Source organism: Onychomys torridus, chromosome 15, assembly GCF_903995425.1.
Source record: "Onychomys torridus chromosome 15, mOncTor1.1, whole genome shotgun sequence".
Lineage (NCBI taxonomy): Eukaryota > Metazoa > Chordata > Mammalia > Rodentia > Cricetidae > Onychomys > Onychomys torridus.
In genome coordinates, this window is record NC_050457.1 from 55,756,102 (window position 1) to 55,783,815 (window position 27,714).

General features: G+C 35.8%; 1 protein-coding gene across 1 annotated transcript in view; it reads left to right on the forward strand.

Annotated features, from left to right (window-relative positions):
- The window catches only part of Cdh9 (cadherin 9), a 135,638-nt gene that overhangs the window by 33,391 nt on the left and 74,533 nt on the right, over nt 1-27,714 (forward strand). The window contains exon 2 of the mRNA XM_036207228.1: nt 19,220-19,484. Coding sequence (XP_036063121.1) covers nt 19,260-19,484 — 225 coding nt within the window. The 5' untranslated portion in view covers nt 19,220-19,259. The remainder of the gene's footprint in view (nt 1-19,219; nt 19,485-27,714) is intronic.

The following is a 27,714-nucleotide window of genomic DNA, read 5'->3' on the forward strand; positions in this document are numbered from 1 at the left end:
CTAAACCTCTATCATTCTAATAAAACTCAGGATTCAAAGGCTAGGGTGAAAACCCACAAGCTTAGAGAGTTTAGAGTAGTAATTGACTAACTTCCTCTTTTTGCTGGCATCCTGGAAACACTCCCTTCCACTCAAAAAAAAGAAAAGAAAAGAAAGAAAAACAGACAAGTAAACAACAACAACAAAAAAAAAGAAAAGCTCTTCCCTTCTACTTTCTGTCAACCAGTTGCCAACCCTGCTGCTCTAAGAAGGTTAATTTTATTTAATCAATGCAATCACAACACATCTTTACATAGTTAACAAATGCAACACAAACAAATGTAATAAGTCATTATATCATTAATAAAAGTAGCAGAAACAAATGTAACACACCTTCATATAGTTAAAGTAATATTCTGCAGCATAAACAAATGTAACATTCCTTTGACCAGTGAAAATACTATTCCACAACACCAGATTTTATTTTTCTGTCCATTTGTTGATGTTACCTAGGCTAATCCTTCATGTGGGCCTTGTGAATTGTGTTCCAGTAAACATGGACATGCAACATTCTACATTATTTGGGTAGACTATTTTGTAGATGTTATTAAACCCATCAGATCCACAGTGTCTTTTTTCTCTGAAGTTTCTTTGTTGACAACTATTTGACCTATATGTTGAGTGATATTTTGGTTGTGCTTCTGACAAATAAATCTTGCCTGGTGATCAGAGGGCAGAGCTAGCCAATAGTTAACCATAGAGGCTAGGTGGTGGTTGCATACACCTTTAATCCCAGCACAATAGAGAGGTGGAGACAGGAATATAAGGCAGGTGGACACAGGATCTTGCACCATTTAGTCAGAGGATACAGAGAGGAAAGAAGTCACAGGTGGCTGCTCTTTTGCTTCTCTGATTTTTCAGGTTATTATCCCAATATTTGACTCCTGGTTTTTATTGATAAGACTAATTAGGATCATGTTACATCTATATGTAGGTGAGAGTGCAATATTGCAGTCACTCAGTGTTATTGTTATGAAGTCTATCTGTATTTATATTTCAAATAGTTATGGCTTTTGAAAATTGTTTTTATGGTGCATGTATGTTTAGAAATTTGCTGCTTGGCTTATTTTCTTTCTTTGGGCTTAATCCGTGTTAAGTGACAGTTTGAAGTTGACTTTATCAGAAACTTATAGCTGTCGCTACTTTATTTCTAGTTGTATTTCGATGACAAGCCTTTTCTTTCAGCTTTGCCAATTATGATAATGAGTGTCTTTGAAAGTGAGAGGCATTTGTTGGAGGTAAAATATATTGGTTCTCTTTTGTAATTCAATCTGCTACTCGGCATCCTTTGATTAGAGAACAAATATAGTTAACATTCAATGTTGTTATTGAATGGTGGATATTAATTCTATAATTTTTGGATGTTATTATGTTTTGTGTTTTTTTAACTCTGAATTGATAAAATGCTTCTCCCGTATACTTTTTTTTTTCTTCTCTATAACTTCATGCATGTTAAGTATTTTTCTTCATGATGTAGGATTTATTTAAGAATCTTTTTTAGTACTGGCTTAGTTGCTCTTGAATTCTTTTAATTTGTGTTCATCTTATACAATTTACTTATCCTTCAGTATGAAGCATCGTTTGCTGGATATAATAATATTGTGTTAGCACTTGCTGTCTTTAATAACTTGATTTACATAGTTGCTCCTCTCACTTGTTTTGAAAGATTATGTTGAGAAATATACTGTTATTCAACTGGGTTTCCTTTATATTTCACCTGGTCCTTCTTTCTTCAAGCTTTCAATATTCCTTATCGTGTACTTTTGGGAGTGTGTGCTCACAGAGGTGGGAGTGCACTCAGTGTTTTATTTGTTATCAGTTAGGCAGAGACTCCTTGCTCTTCTTTTTGGTTTGGCATTCTGCATGATTCCTGCATCAAAACAACCATTGTCTTTGCCTAGATTTTGCAAATTGTAGATACTTGACAATTGTTATATATGTTTTATACACTTGACAATTTACTGTGACTCAAAAAAGTCATAGGCCCCAAAATAAAGTAATAGCCAATTAACATAATTCTTCAACTCTAATGTTTTTTCAAGAATAAAAGAACAATAACAGTACTTGATGTCTGAAGGTACTTTTAATAGCTCTAAGGTGGTGTTATAGGTGATAAATGTGGGAATGGAGACAAAATTAGATTAGTGTGACAGCTAATTAACATTAAAACAATGGAGAAGAAGTACATGAGAGAAACAATATGATGAGAGCAGATACAGGAGCTCCAAGAAAAGGTAGAAGGAGAAGAGAAATGAGAGAAGAAAATGTCCTTAGACAACTTAACCCTACCCCAATCTCACCCTGTGTCATTTGAAAGAGCCTCTCTGAAAATGAACAAGGAAACAAGAGATTGTAAGCAGGGCAGTATAAATTCGTCTAAAGACTTATAATCATGTGTGTGTGGTAGTTCTGACCGTTCTGTGACAATCCTCCTGTATGCAGGTGCAAACTGTTTTTTCAGTGTCTCTTCTGAGCAGAGCTGCACACTCTCCATATCCCACTGCTTGCCGGAGGATAGTGAAGACTCTGTTTTTAAGCTACAGTAATTGCATTCTTTGGGTATCTTCCAATAGGAGCAGATCATTTGTGTTATTAAGTTTTCTGTGTTGTTCTTTGTGGTGATTGTCGTGTTTCAGAGCCCAGCAATTTTTTTTAAAGACTTATTTATTTATTATGTATACAGTGTTCTGTTTGCATGTATCCCTGAAGGCCAGAAGAGGCAGCAAGATCGCATTACAGATGGTTGTGAGCCACCATATGGGTGCTGGGAATTGAACTCAGGACCTCTAGAAGAACAGCCAGTGTTCTTAACCTCTGAGCCATCTCTCCAGCCCCAGACCCCAGCAATTTTAAGAAAGTGCCACAGTATGTCCCTCTTATAAAGGCCCATGAGTCTCATTTCTTTATGGCACAGGCCAGATTCCCATCGTGTAAGGCACTGTGTGCCTTTTTTTTTTTTTAATCTTTGTGTGTTTTCTTTATTTTTTTATTCATTAAATACTTGTTTGTTCTCTAAGGAGAGACAGAAATTGGAAGGGGATTGGAGGAGGTGGGGAGGCCCAGGGAAGAGAAGAGGAAACCATAATCAGACTATAGTGTATAAAAAAATCCACTTTCCCAGGGCAGTAGCAGCCCACGCCTTTAATCCCAGCACTCGGGAGGCAGAGCCAGGCAGATCTCTGTGAGTTCGAGGCCAGCTTGGGCTACCAAGTGAGTTCCAGGAAAGGCACACAGCTACACAGAGAAACCCTATCTCGAAAAACCAAAAAAAAAAAAAAAAAAAAAAAAAAAAAATCCACTTTCAATTAAGAAAACAATTAATGGTTTTTTGAAAAAAGTTTAAAATAATAGCACTGAGGGCCGCTGAATCAAATTTTACCTCCTCAAGCAAAAGGTCTTCTGCAAGCCAAGACTCAGAGAAAAGTGCTTAGGATTATCCCTCCACTCTCAGAGAGGACTGAGTAGGGAAAAAATTCCAGAGTGTTATCAGAACTTTGAAATTGGCTTCTCTCTAAATTTGAGGCTAGCCTGGTGCACATATTTAGTGAGCTCCAGACCAGGCAGAGCTACACAGTGATGCATGCATACATATCTACACACAAACATACACATTAAAAAATAAATAAAATGGCCTACTGCTATTGCAATCATCAAAATCACAGAAGAGAGGATCTGGTATCTGGACCCCATTTTCCCTTCTGATTGTATTGTGAACCTCCTTACTGACATACCCAGTGCTGTCTGTGCTCCTGGAATCTCAGGATTGTGTTGTTGCAGTGTGTATTGTTTTCCTGTTGTCCTCCACCTCTCTCTATGAAAAATTTGTGGTGGTTATGCTGGGCTTCTGCCCTTCCGACCCCCTTTAACTATAGGTTACAACTTTTCCGGGGACTTTTCTATGTTTAAAGCAATAGCTGCAACCCTCAGTTGCTCTTCCAGAGGGAGAAAATCATTCCGTAATCGGGATTGAGATTTTTTTTTTCTTTTTTTGCAAACTAAAACACAAACAAACAAAAAACCCTTCTGTTTCTTTTTCTAAAGTTTCCTTTCCGTTATAGCTACTGAAAGAAGTGTTTTTCCACCATCATTCTCTAGGGTAGCTAGTCTCCAACTGTTCCTGGTTTAGTCTCTGAAGATTCTTACACTTGGATGGATGTGGGTGTCATCCATCGTCTTCTGTCTTGTGAGTGTTCGGCGAGAAGTAGATACTGGAGAGTGACTCATGTGGTGTATTCATTAACTTGCATCTGACAGACTCTGAGGTTCATTTCTGACACTTAAAGCTGACATGAAACCACAGGCTGAAAATGTATTTATAGCTTTTCTCTGCTGATTAAAACTTTGACACACAAATGTAACTTCCTCTTTCATTTGCTCAGTAGATGAAATATCATTTAGTAAATGACTTGTAATATTAAGTTTTCTTCAGATATGGTGCATAGTTTATTTCTGTATGAGTGTAAATGATTTTGTTAGAATATACCTTCCCTTAGACTTCTAGAAAAATTCCTACAAAGCAATTATTTTACTTTTGTTTGTCAAAAGAATAACTATCTACATATCCTTCACGATTGTCTAAAATAACGCACTCCAAATAATTAGCTTGGGGTATTCACTTTTCAGTGTTAGAGATACAGTATACTTCTTCCTTCATTTTTGTCCCTTAGTCCCCTGCTACCTCTCTCCAAGTTTTAGGGACTTTTATGTACATTGTTAAATTACATTGAAAAAAATCCTCACAGACTCCATTCTTGCCCCTAAATCATTCAAATAATTACTTTGCTTATGCTTTTGTGTCAAGAACTATACCCACTATGCTACTTCTTTAAAAGGAATGACTATTATCTTGGTAGTGATTTTTTAAAACTAGTCTTGTGATGATTATATATAAAATAATTTGTCATCAATAATATACTATAAACTCAAATTAAATTTTAATGTCTGTACTTTCTAAACTTCCATTGAACTGGTCTTATTATTGAATTGTGATTTTAGTTTTTTCTATGTGTCTAATAACTGATTATTCAATATATTGATGGAACAAAGACTCTTCCTGGTTTTGTTTATCTTTGAGATGATTAGTGTTAATTATCAACAAGAAAAAGTTATAGAATCACCCATGGAACAGATTTGGAATGGGAGAGGAGTAGAGCAATGGGGTGAGTTATTATCTATGTTTTAGTAGCCTAAGGTAGGTCAATTGGTATTGGTTTGGTCAATGGGTGTAAGTCCATTCCCCAGTTTTTAAATCAACTTATTGAATTAGGATGCTGGACTATGTAAAAGGGAGAAAGCAAGCTAAGCACATTCATTCCCTGCTCTCTGCTTTCTGATTATGGACACAATGTAGCCAGCTCCTGATGAGTCAGTGTCCAGGCCATGATAGGATGGAGCATTAACTGTGGACTAGACTAAGCCTTTGTTTCCTGAAGTGCTTACGCCAGGAAATTTAATTACAGCAATCAAAAAAGAAACCAAGAAAATCATGAAGGTTAAAACTTACTATGACTTCAAAAATGCCAGAATCCTTTACCAGTTTGGCTTTACTGTATTATCTCCTTTCTCTTAGAGGTAGTTACAATTGGTTGACTTCAGATGGTTTTTCTGTAAGACTCAATTCTCCCCAATCTCCTGCCACAGAATTCTGTTTGCTTGGTCCTCCTGGGAATGCTTTTAAGATTTAAACTTTATCATCTTTCCCACTTCTTCCATCATTCTACTAAAATGTCACATAACAGAGAATATTTCTTTCATAACAATACTGAAAATGACAAACCTTTTATCTACCTATAATACAATATAACATTTAACTTTCTTTATTTTCCTACATTAGACTAATCTTTAATACAGTTTCAACTTTACAAAAAAATAAGAATTTAAGTTATAATTGCCTAAGACATTTTACCCATTTTTCCATATTGCTAATGGTTGAAATAAAAGAAAACATTCCATATACTTAATAAAACAGTATTGAAAATTATCAAGAACCTGGTTTATTATTACTTCTATGGTTCCTATCTAGTATACTTTTCTTAACTGGGATTCCATCCAGGCTACCACATTTCATTTATTAGTCATGCCTCATGAAGTTCCTCTTGGCAAGGAACATCTCTTTGACAGTCTATATTAATGGAGACCTTGGCAGTTTGGGAGAGTTCTGCTCTAGTGATTAGTGGATGCTCCTTCATTCCAAGTCGTGTGATGGCGGTTAACATCAGGGCTGTGCTTATGAGCTGGTAGAGGAACACCTCAAAGGGAAGAGACACATTGCCTTCATAGTATTTGAAGGTACATGCTTTTTCATTGTTGATATTAATCTCAGGAAGCTGAGGTGTTGTTTGTGACTATTTTCAGTATAGTATTAAGGATTTGAACTAATTCTCATTTTGCTTGTTGTGGAAGGAAATTACTCTGTCCCATTGTTAAGAAGCTTGAATACAGGTTCTTCCTCATAACTGCAAAATATAAACATAAATTATTTGGTATATATTTTTGCCTAGATTTCTTTACACAATTATTAATTGAATCAACCACTCATGATTAGAACCATAAAATTGCTCATTCTTATGTTATTTGTTCAATTATAACACAATATTGCCCATTAGGTTATAAAAGTTATTTTAGTTTAGGCATTTAGGGGTTCATTCATCATCATAACTTTCATACTCACAGGAAGACAGTAGTTTTGCTCCACTTGTGTGCGTGGATTAGTGTACAACACTACAAGTCATTTCAGTCTCATCCCATGTATTTTTCTTCCTTTAGTCCTAGGACTGAGAATTTTTTTCCAAAATACTGCTTTATTTAATTGGATCATGGTATTTATTTGAATGCAAACTTTGGTTTACAAGTCAGTTCACTGGTGATTGATGATATTCTTTTCAGACTTCTCTTTGACACATCAAAGAATTTACATATCTGTGCAATAGAATGTGCAGATATATGCATCTGTACATTTTAAAATAGCTAGTCATGTGATCTGTATTGTAGAAAGTGAGTTTACACTGGTTTTGGATCGTGTTAACAATGGATTTATCTTTTTCTTATTTATTAGTTTCATAAAGATTAAAAATTCCCATCCCAATAATCATTAACCAATTTACTTCACTGTTTAATTCCAGGATATAGAAACATCATGATAAATTTTGTCAACCCAACCCCTGTGGGAATGTCTTTATTCACTGCAATGGTGTGTGCGCCATTGTTTTCCAATTACTGTCAGAAGCAGCACCCATTTTCAAAGATACATGAATATCCTTTTTTCCTTTCCATCCTAATCACTGAAATTGTTTCATCATTTGAAGCTGAGATCAATTATTTTGTTAGGAACTAGCCTTCTAAACCTCAGCTCTGAAAGATTTTCTTTTCTTTTAATTTGAATGTAATAAAATTCAGTACTGAAACCCCTCTACATAAAATATAATAGGTTTTGAAAATTGAAAGTTTCATGTCCCACTATTGTATTATTATAAAGAACAATGTCAGTAAGTAAACCTGCTGCTGTGACTCACTTAACTCTCTTCTCTTCTCAGCACCACTGGAAATTTTTTGAAATTTTGGAGCTTCATGAACTTACCTAGTCAGAATGCCATATAGCCCACATATACTTCTCATAAGAGAGTCACTCACATAGAAATTTGAATCCTTCGTTTTTTTTTTTTTAGTCCTAGAACCCCATTTCATTTTTACCATTATGCTACAGTCCACTTCATGGTTATGTGTTAAATTATGTGTCCGTTCACTTTCTAACAGGCATTTGAGTGCCTGGAGAGATGGCTCCCGATCTGAGGGTGTTCACTGCTCTTTGAAAACCCCATGTTAAATTTCCAGAAGCCATATCAATTCATTCACAAAATGCCTGTAATTCTAGTTCCATATAATTGAATGCCCTATGCAGATCATCATGAGTTTATGCATGCATGTGATGCATATACACACACTCAGGCATGGATGCATACACATGGAATAAAAAAAATCAATAAATATTTAAAAGTTATGAATATGAATAAGCATCATGTAAAATCAACTGTGTATTTTTTATGGTGAAAAATACTTTAAAGTACAACAAGTAGAAATAGAATTGTTATTCTAGAGTATAAAACTTTTATCTCTTTTAAGTATTGCAAAAGACTTCTCTGTAGTGGATGGTATATCAGCAATGAAGGAGAATTTCCACTGTACTTCATCATCCTAGCAAAGATTTTTAGGTTTTCTTTTGAATCTTTCTCCTGGGACTTGGTACTTCATGTTGATATGAAATTTATTAATTGCTGACACTTGCAAAAGGTTTTATATCTGTATTTGTCACCTATAGTTTCTTTTCATTTTTATATATTCTTCTCTCATATATTGTAATCCAGCTGCAGTTTCTTCTCCTTCCTGTCTCCCTAGTCCTTCACCCATACTTCCCTCTCCCAGATCCACTTCTCCTTTCCTCTCAGAAAAGGGCAAGCCTCTCAGGAATATCAACCAGCCATGGCACAAGTTAACAATAAGACTAGGCATACCCCTGTAGGTGAAGTTTTTCTATCCCTACCACTTGTTCCCAAAAAACGGACAGTCGCTCCCCAAATAACTGACTCAAGAATTTATATGAATTAAATGCTGAACTAATAGCTGAGGCATGTTACTCACTAGCTCTTACAGCTTAATCCATGGCTAATAATCTATGTGTTGTCCCAAGGCTTGTAACTTTTCCCTCTATCTCATTTTGTATGTCCAAGTCGTTTCTTGATCTGGCTGACAACACTTCTGACTCTACCCTTCTTCATCCCATCATTCTTAGTTTTGCTTTCCAGCCTCACTGTGTAGCTATTGGCCAGTCAGCTTGTTAAACCAATCACAGTGACATATATTCACACAGTGAATATATTATTCCACAGAATTTCCCCATTTTTTTTGTCTAATTAAAAAGGAAGATTTTAACTTTAACATAGTAAAATTACATACAACAAAACAGTTACCAAGAAGGAATTATAATTACAATATCCAGTCTATTTGTACTTGGCAAAAATTTTTTTCTATTATCTATCTTATCTTGAGGAGTCTAAAGTTTTAAACCTAATTTGCTTTTTATCACAACTATGGAAAACTATAAGTTTAACCATTTCATTTTTAACTCCATCAAAGAGCCCAGAAGGATGAAATGTTACCTAAAGATAGGGACATCTGACTTCCTGTACAGTCACCAAATGTTCCTCTGTAATATTGAGGCATCCAGTTCTGGCCTACAGGCCAAGCATATCTGACAGACTTTCCTATAAAGCAGGGAATTCTAAAGGACTATCCCATCTTGTCTTGGCAAAGTTAAGTAGGCACCTTTATTGAATCCTGGTGGTCCAGTTTGGAGAGTATATTATCATCAATCGAGGCAAGGGAAAATTTTTTCCCAATTAGCTAGTTTTTTCCATAAAAAAATTCAAACTCCATTTTGAATTTCTTCGATGAACATCATCATCTCTGAGTAGAGTGATGCTGCCAGGAACAGACATGTCTCACTCTCATGAAAAGCATTAGGTTACTAAACATACTAAATGCCATATTCTGTAGGTCTCTAAAGTGTTTGAAGACCATCTATCTGTCTAAACATATCTGTTTATAACCTGGAAAGCATACCTAACATGACTATAAGTTTGATTATAATAGATAACTATTAGTCTCTATCTTTGTATTTAAACATTATATTTTTAAATGAGCTGCATAAAGACAATACCTTAAACAAGAGTAGAAATATACATTTACAATAAAAAATTAACATTAAGTTTGTATCAACAAACAAAAATCCATATCAATGTCAAATATTGAAGATTAATAGTTGTTTTTTTATTAAAGTAGATTCAATAATCTACCATTTCATTCTATCATTTTATATCCCCCTTTTCATTTTGGAATGAGAACCCTGAATCTAATTTCAGCTTTTTTTTTCTTGAATATTACCAATAACAACTAGTAACCAACCCCCTTAAACAATAATAAGTATCTATAACCCATCTTTTGGAAAGGTAGGTGTAGATTTCTACTTTGCTTCCTGTTGTGTAAGGGCATTGACAAATTTTGGAGAACCTTAAGAAAATTGGATAATTGTTAAGTCTTGGCTGGAGTACTCTGTGAGGCTGGATCATCTTAGCAGTCTTGAAGCAGGTTTGGATGCTGGATCATCATATTTTTATTGGTATCTGGTCCCCATAATGCATAAACTTATAAAGATAACATACATATCTGCATTAATACAAGTACAGACTTGTATTAATACAAGTACAAGTACATAAGTCAGTCAAAGATTAATTTTTTTGTTATGTGTTTGAGTAGGTTAAATATATATTATGTGTCTTGTTGTTCTTTTAGGTTTATTTTTTTGTCTGTAGTCAGGATTTCAGGGGGTCTTCCTCCATCAAAACTGATTTTCTTTAACCCAGAATGAATCCACAACCTCTCATTTCCTGTAGAAATAAAAGCATAACTTCCCCCAAAGCAGCATACCTTTTTTTTTTTTTCCTTTGAGACAGGGTTACTCTGTGTAGCTTTGTGCCTTTCCTGGATCTCACTCTGTAGCCCAGGATAGCCTCGAACTCACAGAAATCCACCTGCCTCTGCCTCCTGAGTGCTGGGATTAAAAGTGTGCACCACCACCACCTGGCATTTTTTTTTCTGGAAACATTTCTTTTGATTTAAATTTTGAAGTCAGTTTATATATATATATATAAACATACCAGATTCTGTGTATTTTTCATATATATGTGACTATTTTATATTACTTTTCTCCTTTTTAAAGAACTTTATTAAAACTGTATATTTTAATCTAGGACTGTATATTCTCATTTTCTTCTCTCTCTCCTAAGCCTTTGTACATTTTTGTTTGTTTGTTTTGTTTTTTGATACAGGGTTTCTCTGTGTAGCTTTGTGTCTTTTCCTGAAGCTCACTTGGTGGACCAGACTGGCCTTGAACTCACAGAGATCTGCCTGTCTCTGCCTCCTAAGTGCTGGGATTAAAGGCGTGCGCCAAGACTGCCCAGCCATTTGTACATTTTTAAACACACTGTAACCCATCTAGAAGATATTTCCATCTCAATCTATCTTTAAAGTGGTGGGTTTTTGTTTGTTTGTTTGTTTGGTTTTTTTGTTTTTGTTTTTGTTTTTTGTTTTGGTCTACATGAGTAAAAATTAAACTGCTACATAACTCAGATCATGGTGTGTTGGCAGCTGGCTTCTCCCCCTTGGTTCCATGAGAGCCTAGTCTCCAAATGGAGGTACTTTTACCAAACTAAATGTGGGAAGCTTTTGGGTCCATGCCACCACCAAGTAGCATGCCATGCACTGCTCATAAACTCCATTTCAGTGTTTGGTAGCAAGGCCTCTGAAAAGAGCCATGCATTTCTTGTTGCTAGTACTGAGTCAGGAAGCCTTTTCCTAAAGAAACTCTGCCTCTGCTCTCCACCAGCAAACAGAGCCCACCTGAGAAAATGCTATTACCAAGAAGCTGTGCATGTTTCTGTTTACTTTTGTGTTTAGAATTCTTTTTTTTAAACGTGTGTTTGTGTATGTATGTGTGTGTGTGTGTGTGTGTGTGTGTGTGTGTGTGTGTGTAAATTCTTATTCTACATTGGACACCATATGTAGATGGAGTTTTCCTGTCCCATCCATCTGTACCCAAAAAACCAACATTTGCTTCCCAGATAAATGACTCAGAAACTTAATATAAATTAAATACTGGCCATAACTCAGGCTTGTTACTAACTAGCTCTTAGAACTTAACCCGTTTCTTTTAATCTATGTGCTGCCTCAAGGCTCATAGCTTCACCTTTATCCCCTTTTGTATGTTCTACTCATTCTCCATCTGGCTGGAGACTCTTCTGACTCTTCCTTTCCTCATCCCATCATTCTCAGTTTGGCTTTCCTGCCTAACTTTATCCTGTTCAGCTATTAGCCAGTTAGCTTGTTCATTAAACCAATCATAGTGACATATATTCACACAGTGGACAGAAGGATTATTCCACAGCAGACCCCTCATATTAATGCTAGGCAAGGCAACTCAGTAGGAGAAAAAGGAACCCAAAATCAGGCAAAAGGTGAGACTGTTCCCACTGTTAGTAGTCCCACAAGAATACCAAGATACAAAATTATAACATATATGCAGAGAACTTAGGTCATACCCATACAAGATCCCTTTTTTTTCACTCCAGTATCTAAGAGTGATGATAAATCATCATTAGTTGATTCTATGGGATATTTTTTTCTATTATAAAGCACCTTTTATATTTATAGATTTTTTTTCATTTTAAAAATATTCATTTTATATATCAACCATAGATCCCTCTCCCACCCAACCTCCTGCTTCCCCACAGCTTCCGCCTACCAACCCACCTACCCATCCTCTCCTCCTAAAGGGTAAAGCCTACCATGGGTGTCAGCAAAGTCTGGTTCATTCAATTAGGGAAGAACCAAGCCCCTCCCTGCTGCATCAAGGCTGCTGTAAGATATTATTTTGTGGAGTCCTTGACCCCTCTGGCTTCTACAGTCCTTCCTTCCCCTCTTCAGCAGGATTCCCAGAACTCTGCATAATGTTTGGCTATAGGTCTCTGCATCTGCTCCCATCAGTTCCTGGGTGAATCATGTCTGATGACCATTATACTAGGTTCCAGTCTAGGAGTATAGCAGAATACTATTAGGCATCATTTCATTGTCTTTTTTTAGGAGGTATGAGTGGGGGCTGGCTGTATTTGATTCTACCTCAGGTGTATGGGCTATCCCTACTCTGTTCCTGGGCCTCCAGGCAACATCAGGCCTGGCATGAGTCTCAAGTTGGACTAGTCATTAGTTGGCCACCTGACAAGTTCTGTACCACCTTTACCCCATCACCTCTTGGTAGGAGGATAAGATGTATGTTGAAGGATTTGTGGCTGGGTTGGTGTTCCAAACCTTCCATTGGAAGTCTTGATTACAGATGATGGGCAGTTCAGGCTGCATATCTACATTATTATGAGTCGTTGCTTGGGTGAATCTTGTAGATTCCTTGGAGTTTCCATTTCACTGGGTTTCTACATTATCCCAGAAGTGGTTTGAGTGAATGAGAATGACCCTCATATATGTTATATGTTGCTTTGGTCATAGTGTTTTGTCATGGCAATAGAAGAGTAATACATATGAAAAACATGTTGCTTCATCTCCACAGAACTCAGATATGTCATTGGGAAAAATGTAAATTATGCTGCTATTAAGAATAATATTGTAATATTTGTCAAAATCCTTTGCTGATTAGGAATTTTATATGATAAAGTAGCAAATTTAATCACATGCACTTGTGTTATAAGTACAATTCTTTCTGGAAACCTTCCTGAAAAAAAAAAAAACAGTATTAAATGATCTAATTGAAGAGATCAGATGAATGGTTCAGTTTTTAAGAACATATATTGTTCTTGCAGAAGACCAGAGTTCATTTCCTACCAACCACATTGGGTTAATTACAACTACTATATAACTCCAGTGCCTGGGCTTCCAGTGTCCTCTTCTGGACTCCAGGGGTAACTGCACTCAAATATACATATACTCACGTGCAGATGCACTCATATACACATGATTAATAATAAAATAAAGCTTTTAAATATTTATTTGGATTATAATTATATAAGTAAATAGAGGCAGAAATATATTCAATTTCAGTTAGATATTTAACTGTTAAGCATTCAGCTTAACTACAGCAAAACACAATTATTTTAATGATTCTAAAATAGAAATAAAATGGAATTTAAATATAGTTAAGTGACTATGAAAACAATATTCAGTTTTTAAAACAAATAAGATTCAAATGAATTACCTAATTACAAAATCAAAGCTAAACCAAATTTAAAAATACTGTATTTTATAATGCATTTGATGGTTATTTATCAACAAAAGTGATATTAAAAATGCACAGCAGTTGAGGCTGATAGAGATAATTAGGCATAGAAAATTTAGTAATCAGCTTGTTGCTACTGAATAAATAAAAGATGTGAAGAATTTTTAATAAACCCCATGGGACATGAGATTGCTAATTTTTAAATCAAATGTAGCAGAAAACCTTTTAAACTGTGCACTTTTATCTCAGAGCCAAAGAATGTGCAGGTGTTAAATTGGCCACAAGAGGTTTACAGTAATGTTCCTAAATGTGAAACAAATATACAAAAAAAAAAGTTGACTAAAGTAAAGGTATTAAATCAGAGAGTGGCAAAGTTCATGAAAAAACATTCTATAATTTAGAGCAGTCATGCTGGGCTGTTAACATTTAATCTAACTTAAGGCAAACTTCTCTGAATTTCAGTAAGAGCACTACAAATTTCATGATTGATGTTACAAAAACAAAAATAGTCTCTGACTCTGGTCAAAAAAAAAAAACAAAAAAAACCTTCTATGGTCAATTTTTACATCAGTCTCTGGTATTGTTTATCCATTACACTGATGGGCATTCAACAGGTGAGCCTAGGTTGAAAATAAACTGCCAAAGTATTAAGCACTGATCCATCAACCAGATAGTTTTACTTAAATAAGTAAGTGCATACTAGGTTGTGTGTAGGGCATAATGAACTACAACTGTCAAACATCATTCATACCAACTATATTATATCCAAGTGAAGGAGGCCATCATGTTGAATACTAAATGAATAGAATAATAAATGCTATGTTCCTCCTTGAGAAGGTCATAAATTTACAGTGTAATAGAAAACCATAAAAACTTCCCTAGCACCATGATATCTCCTATCCCCATGATGTCTCTCTCTCTATCAAGATATTTCTTTCATTGCTCTCCCACTCTGTTCCTGCTCTAGCTTGACCATCCCTTCCCTGATGTTCTCATCCCCCATTCCCTACCCTCTATTGCCCTTCTGACGCCCAGTTTACTCAGGAGATGTCATCTATTTCCTATTGGTGAAAATAATAATTATTATTAAGGCCACTCCACATAGTTTAAAGGGAGATTTATTTTGTGGGGTAACTTACAAATGAAGGGGTAGGTTGCAGGGTTTGGCAAAGGTATAGCGCAGTCCAGTGGTGTTCTCTGAAGACTCTGCTCGGTCTACCTCCAGCATTCAGGGTCCTGGAACTAAGAGAGAGACCTCCTCTCGATCCTTGGTCTTCTGCTTCCTCCTCCGCCCTGCCTTGTGGGGGTTGGAACTTCCAGGCCAATGCTGGGATGGCTATCCACTACAATTTCCTCTTCCCAGGGTGATCCATGCATCACTCTTAGGGTTCTCCTTGTTAGCTAGCTCCTCTGGAGCTGTGGGTTATAATCTGGTTATCCTTTGCTTTACATTTAGTATCCACTTATGAGTTAGTACACACCATGTTTGTCTTTCTAATCTGGGTTACCTCACTCAAGATGATGTTTTCTAGTTTCATCTATTTGCCTGAAAATTTCATGATGTCATTGTTTTATTACTGCTGAGTAGTACTCCATTGTGTATATGTACCACATATTCTTTATCCATTCTTTGGTTGAGGGTAGTCTCCAGGAATCCACAAGGATGACCCCAGCTTAGACTTCTAGCAATAGTGGATAAAGTGCCTGAGCTGGCTTACCCTCATAATCACATTGGTGAATACCCTAACTGTCATCATAGAACCTTCATGCAGCAACTGATGGAAGCAGATGCAGAGATCCACAGCCAAGCACCAGGTCAAGATCCAGGCTCCAATTGAACAGAGGGAAGAGACATTCTATGAGTAAGGGCCATCAAGATCATGATAGGGAAACCTTCAAACACAATCGAACCAAATTAGTGGTAACTCGTGGACTTTAGACCAACAGGTGTGGAGCCTTCATGGGACTGGACTAGTCCCTCTGCATAAGCAAAACTGTTGTGTATCTTGGTCTAGTTACAGGTCCCTGTGGCAGTGGGAACAGAATCTATTCCTCATGCACAAACTGACACTTTGGAGTCCACTATCTATGGAGGGACACCTTGCACAGCTTTGATGCAGGGGGAGGGGCTTGTACCTGCCTCAAGTGAATGTAACAGGCTTGCTGAGTCCCCAGGGGAAGTCTTACTTTTTTGGAGGAGGGAATGGAGGATGGGTTGGAGAGAAGGCTGAGCAAGGTGGGAGGAGGGAAAATAGGGGGAACTGTGGTTGGTTCATAAAATGAATTTTAAAAAATCTCTTAAAAATTCAAAAAAGTAAACAAGAAAAAACTGAGGTGAGATGTCATATTTTTCAAATGGTTACTTGGAGGTTTGTAAAAGTATATGATAGAAAAACATCAAAAATGCAAATAATATGTCTATGGATAAACCAGGTAAGATTTGTGCAGATCAGAGTAGGCATATAGGCAAAACTATTAATTGCACAAATTTTAAATCATCCCGAGTAAGGTAACCCAGACTCAGAAAGACAAACATGGTATGTACTCACTCATAGGTGGATACTAGATGTAAAGCAAAGGATGACTAGACTGCTACTCACAACTCCAGGGGAAGCTACCTAAAAAAGAGGACCCTAAGAAAGACACAGGGATCACCCAACTACAGAGAAATGGAAGAGATCTACATGAGCAAACTGGACGTGAGTGGGGGGTTGACAAAGGGCAAGGGTCTGGGCAAAGAAAGCTTAGAAGAGCAGGAGATCCCAGCTGGAACAATAACAGAAAGGGAGAACAAGGAAAAAGAGACCATGATAAATGAAGACCCCATGGGAATAGGAAGAAGCAAAGTGCTAGAGAGGTCCCCAGATATCCACAAAGATACCTCCACTATAGACTACTGGCAGTGGTCAAGAGAAAGCCTGAACTGACCTACTCTGGTGAACAGATGGCCAAAAACCCTGTCATGGTAGAACTCTCATCCAATTTTTGATGGAAACGGATGCAGAGATCCATGACCAGGCCCCAGGTGGAGCTCCAGGAGTCCAATTGGCGAGAAAGTGGAGGGATTGTATGAGTGATAATTGTTGAGACAAAGATTGGAAAAAGCACAGGGACAAATAGCCAAACTAATGGAAACACATGAACTGTGAACCAATAGCGGAGGAGCCCCCTACTGGATCAGGCCCTCTGGATAAGTGAGATAGTTGATTAGCTTGAACTGCTTGGGAGGCCCCACGGCAGTGGGACTGGGACCTGTCCATAGTGCATGAGCTGGATGTTTGGAACCTGGGGCCTATGCAGGGACACTTTGCTCAGCCTGGGATGAGGGGACTGGACCTGCCTGGACTGAATCCACCAGGTTGAGCTGAATCCCCAGGGGATTTCTTGCCTGGAGGAGATGGGAATGCGGGGTGGGCTGGGGGGAGGGCAGGAGGACAGGGGAACCTGTGGCTGATATGTAACATTAAATTAAATTATAAAATAAAAATTTAAAAATGTCTTCAAATACATACATATTGTATTTTTTTCTTTCTCCTAGTTGATTCTGGCTACTATTTCTACATAATATACAATGAGCAAATTAGCAGCAATCATTTTATTTTAAGTTATGGGTACTGTTATGTGCATGATCAAGGTGCCCTCTTGGTGCAGTTTGAGAATTGTCTGCCTTCCATATGCTCTTATGTAGCTCTAGTTAAATAGAACTCAATTTCCACCATGTTCTTATAAGAAACTAAATTTTCCATGAGTAACACTGATCCCTGGCTTAGTCATCTACCAATGAACATTTGCTGCGGATAGGTTATCAGCACAGGGATTTAAGAGAAGTCCAAACACTCGGGCCAAACTGTCACATTCTAATCTCTAAATCAATGTCTTGTCTGTAAAATAAAGTGTCCAAATCTCCAAACATCTCTTGCAGTTTTACAGTCTTTAATCCAAAGTGCACAATCTTGTATTAAGGGAAAGAAACATACACACAGGCATACACAGTATGTCTTGAGCAGGCATCTGCATGAAACTCAGTGATGTTTCATACTTCACTTCAAATACTTCTCAGAAATTTCAAAGGGGCATTTGTGAAGTTGTAGGAACCATAGAAGTCGCTGCAGTAGCTAAATTAAAGGAGAGGCATAGAGAAACTGAAGTGTGTGTGTGTGTGTGTGTGTGTGTGTGTGTGTGTGTGTTCCTATTAAGATTCATACACATTCTCATAAGAGAATTTTAGTAATCAATACTCATTTCATTATCTTTCTAGAAAGCATCATGATCATACCTTAGTGAACACACTTCATTAATGCCCTCCTCCCAAATCTCTCTCCTACTCTCTAATATATTTTCTAATTAGTCACATTGACCTCTAAATTTTATGTTGGGAAACTTCAGTAGCTTGGACTGTGGTGAAAGCAAATGTGAATTTATTTTATTTTATTTTATTTTATTTTATTTTATTTTATTTTATTTTAATGTTACAAAGTTTCACAGTATTCTTCATTGCCCAAACTCTGATACATCTAATACAATTAGATTTTCCCCACTCAAATATCTACATTCCACAAAGAAAATGAATTTCTAATCAAAAACATTGTTTAGAAATAAACAGTATATTTAAAAATTCTCCGAAACACTGATCAGCAATGTTAATATCAGAACAAAATTCTCACAATGGGAAAAATCAAAGTTAATAAAAATCCCCTTTTATTTTCTACTAGTTTTTGGTCCTAAGCGAAAGATTTTTAACCCATTTTGAGTTGATTTAATCTAGTTTTCATTATTAGTGAAGAACTACTTTTTCCCTCACTTCCTTACTTTCATTCAATCTAATTCTAAAGTAGAATGAGGGGGTACAGTCTGAGTAATGCTGGATAATAGGAAAAAAAGTATTTTCAAGTGTAGAGGTTCTTGGACATGTAATTATTTCTTCACTTTAAAACTTTCAATTTCAAAGAATTAATTACATGACTGCTGTGTTAAAAAGTTTAGTTTGCAGAACTTTTAGTGGTTTTAATATTTGAACTTATTTTTTACTTTAATATTGCCAGCCTAAACTAAGCTGTTGTGTGTATTTGAAATATGTATTTGCACAAATACTTGAACATATATATATATATATGTGTGTGTGTGTGTGTGTGTGTGTGTGTGTGTGTGTGTAATCTTATTTCTTATATTTATATTTCAATATTTATGTTTTTAAAGTCAGTTCTTTGATATATTTTCAAAACTATTATATATATATGTACATACATATATATAATACTTTTCATTACTTTAAATAGTATATAAAAGTGATCCAATATCCAGGCTACATGAAAATGAGACACATCCTAATAAAATCATTTTCTTCTACAGAACATACATTGACGTTTTCAGCCTTCTGAAGTTGAAGATAATGAGGACTTACCATTGCCTTCCACTGATCATCTGGACTTGCATGCTTCATAGAGTTGACAACAACCCATTACAAGCAAAGGATAGCAGTCATTTACTAAGAAGGATAGTGAATCTGACAAAAGATGATGGGAAAATGCTCCATCGCACCAAGCGTGGCTGGATGTGGAACCAGTTCTTCTTGTTAGAAGAGTACACAGGTACAGATACTCAGTATGTAGGAAAGGTAAGATTATTTTATCTGGAAAATTCAGAAGTTTGATGTGATATTAAATAAATAAATAAATGAATAAATGTATTTACACACACACACATATATACATGTGTGTGTGTGTGTGTGTGTGTGTATATATATATATATATATGTATATATATATATATAAGACTTTTATCTGCTAAATAAAGGACTGACTTAAATTATTTTTAAAAAGTGTGAGTTAGTACTTCATGTGTCATGTGACTAAAAAATGTTGTTATCATATCCAATAAAATTTTTTAAAATACATCAATGTACTTTAGTAAACCTAGTTCATTAGGGTTCATAAGAGAATGAACTGTTTGAGAGATGAGTTTGTAGTATGCTGCTTCCTGCATCAGTCAAGATGGGTGCTTGTGTGACTGCCATCTAGGTAAAGAGTGGAGTAAAAACATAAAGAGAAAGAACACACTACCTTTAAGAAGATATACTGTAATGTCAATTTCAGTGTCCTCAACAGTTGGCCATTAGCATTCAGGAGGAGAATTAATAGAGTGTAATACAACTCATTTGGAGGCCCTAGATTTGAGTTTGTCTTACTCTCTATCTCCTCTTTCCTTCCCCCTTCACACACTTTATTGTTTTAGTTCACAGAATCTTGAAATTTTAGTAATAACATCTTTTTTGACATTTCTTGCTACCTGTTTATTTTCTGTAGTCCATCTTGTCTTCAGTCTTTTGTCTTTATAGGCTTCTCCTGATCTCTCTGATTGTTCATAACTTAAGCACAATTCTCAGGTGTGATGACACCCTGAGAGTAACATCAGGAATAATTTTACAATTTGACAATCGCAATCATGCACATGCCATACATTTATTCTTTATTTTTAGTGTCCAAGTATTAACATTAATGGTCTGAGAAATGGCTCACTAAAAACAGCAGACAAATAAATTAGAACAAGCAAAAAAAAAGGAAAATAAATATAACTTATGGCACAAAATTATTACAATATCTTTCAAACCAGAAGAATATTTATTCTGAGAAATTGTCAAAATCTCATTCTACTTCATTTTGTGCTGGTCAATGTACTTTCTCAAACACAGTCTCTGTTAACTGAAGCCTATTATTTCCTTCTTGTTGAGATCTCTCTTTCCTGTCTACTTGGGTCACTTTGGTCCAGTGCAGTTCACTCAATGATTCTTTTCTTCCATCCTATTTCTCTTTAGATTAGTCATGTGGCATCCTTCTATATCCCTCATTTAACATCACTTTCAGTCTGGTTAATAGGTATCATCAGGGCATTTCAAGTTCAACAAGCAAACGTTTGTGTCTAAGTACTTGAAATTGCTTTGTGATTCTTTTTGTCAGGGGCAGTATATAAAGGACTCAAAGTTGGGTCACAGGGTCTTACTGAAATGGTTCAACCTTGTAGTTTCACAGATGCAGGAAAATGGTCACAGAAAAGGGAACTAGTTGTAATCCCACGACTATTGAAGCCTCTTTACCACTATTTGTGATTTAACTTAAAACTGAAATGTTTTCTAACTAATGTTTATTAATTTCTAAATGACACAGTTTTTCAGATTGTTGCAATGAACAACCTAAGATACTAGTTACATTTACTTTCCTTTCTTTTCCTTTGCCTATTTATCTTAAACAGTAAACTACAAGGCAACACGGAAAGCTATAATAATCACATTTCTGCCTAGCAAAGATTATCACTGCAAACTGTCTTTCATCAATTTGTAGTTTTCTACTGGAAACAATATATGAATGCAAGAAATATGAAAACAATATAAAACTCTTATATTCTTTTTAAAAATACAGCTTCCTTTATTTTGTTAATGCTTTTGTCTTGCATATGCAATTATTGATCACATATTTTGATATTAAATGCCCTTCCAGCAGTTTTTAGGATTAGTTATTCATCAAGTTCTCATTTATTAATACTTTAGATGCTCTCATGGCTGTTTATTTTTATTTATTATTTTTTGTTTTATTTTATTTATTTATTTTTGTTTCTCTGTAGTTTTGGAGCCTGTCCTGGACTAGCTCTGTAGACCAGGATGGCCTCGAACTCACAGAGATCCACCTGCCTCTGCCTCCTGAGTGTTGGGATTACAAGTGTGCACCACCACCGCCCAGCTCTGGCTGTTTATATAAGCAACTATTGGCATGTGCAAAAACAATCAAATCCTTAGCTCTAAGCATTGTGAAATACTTGAATTCCCATAAAGATTCAACATTTTGAAGGCAAAATGGACTAAAGTGCTATCAACCATATCCCCAGTTAAATTTACAACTATTCTTTCAGGATCCAATGCATTGGCATCTTCATCACACCCTAAAATGGGAAAGGGGCTAGTACCTTCTATCACTAAGAGATTTTCAAAGTTTTTCAAAAAGTAAATATCACGGAGAATAACACAAAACTAATTTACAAATAATATAAAATAATACAGTGAGAAATACCTATAAACCTCAAAACAAATATAAGATTTCAGATTGAATTTAAAGAAATATTTTTATGATGAAGCAAACAAGAACAATCTTTAGTTCAATACACATACACATATAAGCATGTGCTTTATAGGATTGAATCCTATGGTGTTCAATAACTATACAAAACTCAGGAGTCATATAAAATTTCTAATCCTCACATTATTTTCTAGATCAAATTATATTGCTGTTAAAATTTGTTTAAGTCTAAAACTTTTGGAATATTCTGTTACCTCCTAATATGATCAGGAAGGGCTAGGAAAACTCTGATAAAATTTAAAATTGTGCAGGTAGACATATTAAATACAATCTGTAGAAGAAGGCAAAAATGAGAGAGAGGGAGAGAGAGAGAGAGAGAGAGAGAGAGAGAGAGAGAGAGAGAGAGATGCAGAGGCAGACAGAGAGACTGATAAATGTTGTTGAGCCTCAATTGCCCAGCATTCCAAACTGACACCTTTCCAAGGAGTGCCTGGAAAATTAGGGCTGTGCTAAAAGTTCAAGTGCTGATTAATTAAGGGTTGAGGACAGATCTGGACTGAGCGGCTCGCTGCCATCTTTAGGATATATTAGAGGACTACCATGGATTAACATGACTTTATCTTAATGGAGCAATGCTCCATTTTTATTCACATCATTAACCCTCTGTATAACATAGGAATAAAGTCAGAAGCGTTGTAATTAAATCAGTTCTTTTTCGTTTAATAATAATGGAAACTGATGTTTAGTTGGTCCTTTTTTTAAACTGGAACTATCAGTTACTACTACTACTGTTTTGTTTAATGAGGTGAGTTTTTGTTCTTTCTTACTCAAGATTGCAAAGTCAAAACACGGTTCATTAACAACTCTGTAATTAAAATAAAAATAGGTGATCGAATTTTTTAATCATTATAATTCCATTTAGGAAAGTATTTAAAATAAGTCTCATAAGAAGTATAACAATGATTTTACTATTTTGTTGGATAATATTAACACATGTTTTATTTGATTATTTGTTTGCTTTCAGGGCTGGGAAGTGATACCTAAGCTTCAATCATACTAGAAAAATGATATAAAATTGAAGTATATCTATAGGCCAGGCTTAATGTTTTTTATATTAGATATAGGTCCCATATAACCCTTGGTAATTATGAATCAATCATATACAAATTAACATTTAATCCTATTTGAGTAGATACCATTATATCCTTTTAATATCTGATTGTTAACCATATTTATTGATGAAGAGAGATACAATTTTCAAACACAGCAGCGCTAGTGTTTTGGGTTGTCGTTAATATTTTTAGAAGCCTCCTGGATTCATTAAAACGTGCATACTAATCAAATTGACCATTAGATATTAAATCAGTTCAAAGCAATATATTTAGGATTTGCTTGTTCCAGAATAAGGAACATGGGACATTTGAAATGTTATTATGTGACTTCCTGCGGAAACCCACATACATACTACATACTACAGAGATGACAAGTAAGACACTGAACATGGACCAAAGAAAAGATTCTCCCCATGTTTGGATTGCTGAATCAGTTAGTGAATGACGTTACAACTGTAACTGTAATAGGGTGTCATATAATCATAGTATGGTTTACTCAAAGGTAATTGCATCACAGAAAAGTCAACCTTAAAATTGGAAAGACACAGGAAAGCTCTATCTCTGGAGATCTTTGAGCAGCATTCAGGCAGTTCTCCCCAATGTTGCTGCTCGTGCAGTCTTTGGAATGGGTCTTTCAAATCTTTTGTCAAGAACACCCGAAGGCTCCTGTATTAATTTGTTTTGTTTGCATTTTCTGTTTATTTGGTTTTACATCCAGATCCTTTCCCCTCCCTCCGGGAAAGAAAAAATTCTGAAAATAAAATGGTATGTAACTTCCTCTAAGTTATCACTATTCAAACTACATGAAGATCTTTGTTTGAAAGTTAGTTGTTGAATTTTCATAAATTTCACACATAGTTTGTACATTATCACTCAAATCATTATGAGTATAGTCACAGCATTCATAAAGAACATTCGACCATCACTTTGCACTCCAGTTACAACAGCGTTTTGGAAACCAGAGGGGACACAGACCCAAATATAAAATTGACAAGAATTTTGTTCATATTTATTTTCAAACTATGGAAATTTGTCTTCTCCACATTTGCACATGCTTATATGTGTGCCAAACAATTATTTGCCCCCCAAAAACTATGATGTAATTATCAATAGTTCACTTTCTGTTGAGCTCTTAGAACATAGACATTTTGATATAGAAATAACAAGAAAAAGTGAAATTAGAAAGAGAAATGCACTCTCAAATTCAGCGAAGCTTACCTGATGCATAGTTATGGTATGTTATAGTGATTTTCGGAATCTAAATAAAATATATTTATGAAGATTTTAGGTTGTCATTATTTTGTACAGTATATGCATCAGCTACCTGTGATTTATGAATTTACTTCATTCCAGAATTCTCTTCATATCCCAGTCAATTAAAACTCACAACACATGAGAAAAATATTATGCTTTATAGCCAGCTACTCAAGACAGCTTACACAGACTAGTTTCACACCACAGTATAGAAAAATCATTTTTTGAAATAGAACTCCATTTTCTAAAGTTTACTACCAACACTGTCACTGCCCATTCAGCTTTATTACTTGAGTGTACCATGATCCCATAGCATGTAGTAAGAACTACTTCTCCAAAATGACATCCATATATTCAATAGAGAAAACATTAACATTTATCAGTAAATTCTCTATCAGATCATACTGAAATAAGAGTTGCAGCTATTCTTAATTTCTGGATTTAAAATTAATGTAGACTTTACTTATTAATGTAGACTTCATTAATTAATTAATTAATTAATTAATTAAATATCCTGATGGCAGTTTCCTCTCCCTTCTCCCTTCTCAGTCCCTCCCCGACTTCCTCTCCTCTGTACCTCAGCCACCCCTTCACTACTATTTCTCTCAGCAAAAGGCAGGCCCCCCATGGATATCAACCATCCACAGTCTATCAAGTTACAGCATTACTTGTCACATCTTCTCCTATTAAGCCCGGACAAGGCAACCAACCCAGTAGGAGGAAAATTTCCCAAAACGCAGGCAACCGAATCAGAGACAACTCCTGTTCCCACTTGTCATTAGCAGCCTCACAAAGGATCAAGCTATACAACTGTAACACACATGCAGAGGCCTTGGTCTCTCTCACAGAGGCCTTGGTCTCTCTCACAGAGGCTCCCCGGTTGTCAGTTTAGTCTCTGTGAGCACCTATTAGCCCAGGTAAGTAGATTCTGTGGGTTTCCTTTTGGTGTCCTTGACCTCTATTGAAGACTTTTTTAAGTTTTTGTGGGATATAAGTAACTGCAAAGCTGCTTTAAATGTGTTATAAAATATTGTCAGTATTTTTACAAACTATATATGTAATTTTTCATAACACATCTATTTCTTTAGGCTTAAGGTCTTTAAAACCATTTATTCTATGCCAATATTCTCTTCATTTACTTCAAAGGATACAGGTGATAAATTGTACCCTTTTATTACGTCAGTGGTTTAAAATCTTTAAAACATGATGAAAGGGAGACAGATAAGTAGAAAAAAAAGATATAAAGTTAATTAGCAGAAGTAGCCATGTCTCTAGGTGTACTTACCTACAAAGCAAAGGACGGGGATAATGTCTGTGTAGGCACAGGACAGCATTCACTATTGTTGTAGTCAAGATATAACATGGCATTTTCTTAGAGAAAACCAGACTTAGAAAAATTCTTCAAATAATGCTAAGTTAAAATAGTATAATCATACCACAAAAACAAATGAGGACATTTTAATGTTTAGTTCATTAATTTATACACTGTTAACATAGTGTTGATTTTCTACTTATTCTTTTTGTTCTTGTTGTTCTTGAGATAACGTATCTATTGGTGAAATTATTAAGGCCACTCCACGTAGTTAAAAGGGAGGTTTATTTTGTGGGGTAACTTACAAATGAAGGGGTAGGTTGCAGGGTCTGGCAAGGTATAGGGCAGTCCGGCGGTGTTCTCTGGAGAACTCTGCTCGGTCTACCTCCAGCATCCAGCGTCCTGGAACCAAGAGAGCCACCTCCTCTTGCTCCTCGGTCTTCTGCTCCCTCCTCTGCCCCGCCTTGTGGGTGTGACCATTACTGAAGCCTCAATGGGGGTTGGAACTTCCAGGCCAATGCTGGGATGGCTATCCACTACATCTCCCCTTTTTGTCTAAATAAGAAAGTTCTAACCTAATACAAGACTATACACAAAGAGATGGTTATCAAATATTGTCCAGGAGTAATGAGGGATAATGACTTAGATAAGTTGGAATTACAATAAGTGCAAACAATATCAAGCAAAAAACACATAGTAAAATCCAGGGAAGTCTAGAGTGTGGGTAGGTGGCATGTTAAAAAGATCATTCCAAAAGGTATCCTATCCTAAAGAACCTGAGTCTAATACATAATATATTCTATCTAAGATATTATATATGTATATATACTAAGTTGTAACTATAACTGCTAATCTCCAACCTCATCAAAGACCTGAGAAGGAATATAATAATACCTGAGAAATGGGAGAAGGACGCAAGCAACTTTCGGGAGTCTTGCAAGAGTAGACAGAGACAGCTAGCAGCCTGGACAGTCACCTAACGTTTCTCAGTATCGTTGGTGCATTCAAATTGGCTACAGGCCTAGAGTATCTGACAGACCATTTTCAGAAGCAGGAATTCTGAAAGACCATCTTACCCTGTCTTGGCAAAGTATGGTGGTCGCTTTCATTGTGTCCCGCTTGTCCAGAAAGGACAGCATTTGTACTGTCAGCAGTTGAGGCGAGGGCAGTTCTTTGCCCAGTAGGCCATTTTGTGCCAAGAAGACAAACTTCCAGAGGGAAATGTCTTAGAAGCCCAACATTCTCTGGGGATCAAATTGGTGCTGCCAGGAGCAATTGTGTCTCAAGTCAACAGAATTCTAAATTATTTAAATGCCATATTCTCTAGGTCCATGAAGTGTTTGAAGATTACCTGTCCATCTGACCTATGTATTTATAAATCTGGATAACCTAACTAACATAATTATAGAGGTGACAAGCATAGGTGACAATAACTCTGTAAGTCTCATCTACCTAAACAACCAAAGGACTAAGGCTTCCTATAAATAAGGCAAACAGTCTGTAAGCAATTGTACAGTAAAAGGACAATGACTTCAAATTGTGACAATACACAAAATATCTTTAACAGAGGTAGGAATGTATAGTGCAATATGCAATATGATAATAATCCTAAATATATATCAGTATACAGAATATCTTAAACAGAAGTAGAACATACATACAGTATGACAGACATAAATTCACATTTGTATAATATACAAATATTTCAAATAAGAGTAAAAATATGTGTACAATATAACAAACATAGTTCTGTGTTTGTATCAATATACAAATTATCTTAAATAGGAATATAAAAAGTTTATATTTGTATCAACATATAAGAATCATAACAGTGCAAAGGCTGCTATATTACTAAATTTGTTTACTAATATATGTGATAGTCTACCATAATATCTTATACATATCCATTCCATTTCTTCTTTTCCCTTTTTTTTTGAGACATATTTTCTTTCCTTAAGGAGAGTACTGACTTTGACCATTTCTTCTACCCCCAACCCTAGAACCATTATCCATAACCCTGAGAAATATGAAACCTAAGGGATAAGGGGCGTTGTTTTCTTAGAATTGCTTCCTGCTGTTTAGGGGCGATGGTATCTCTGTTGG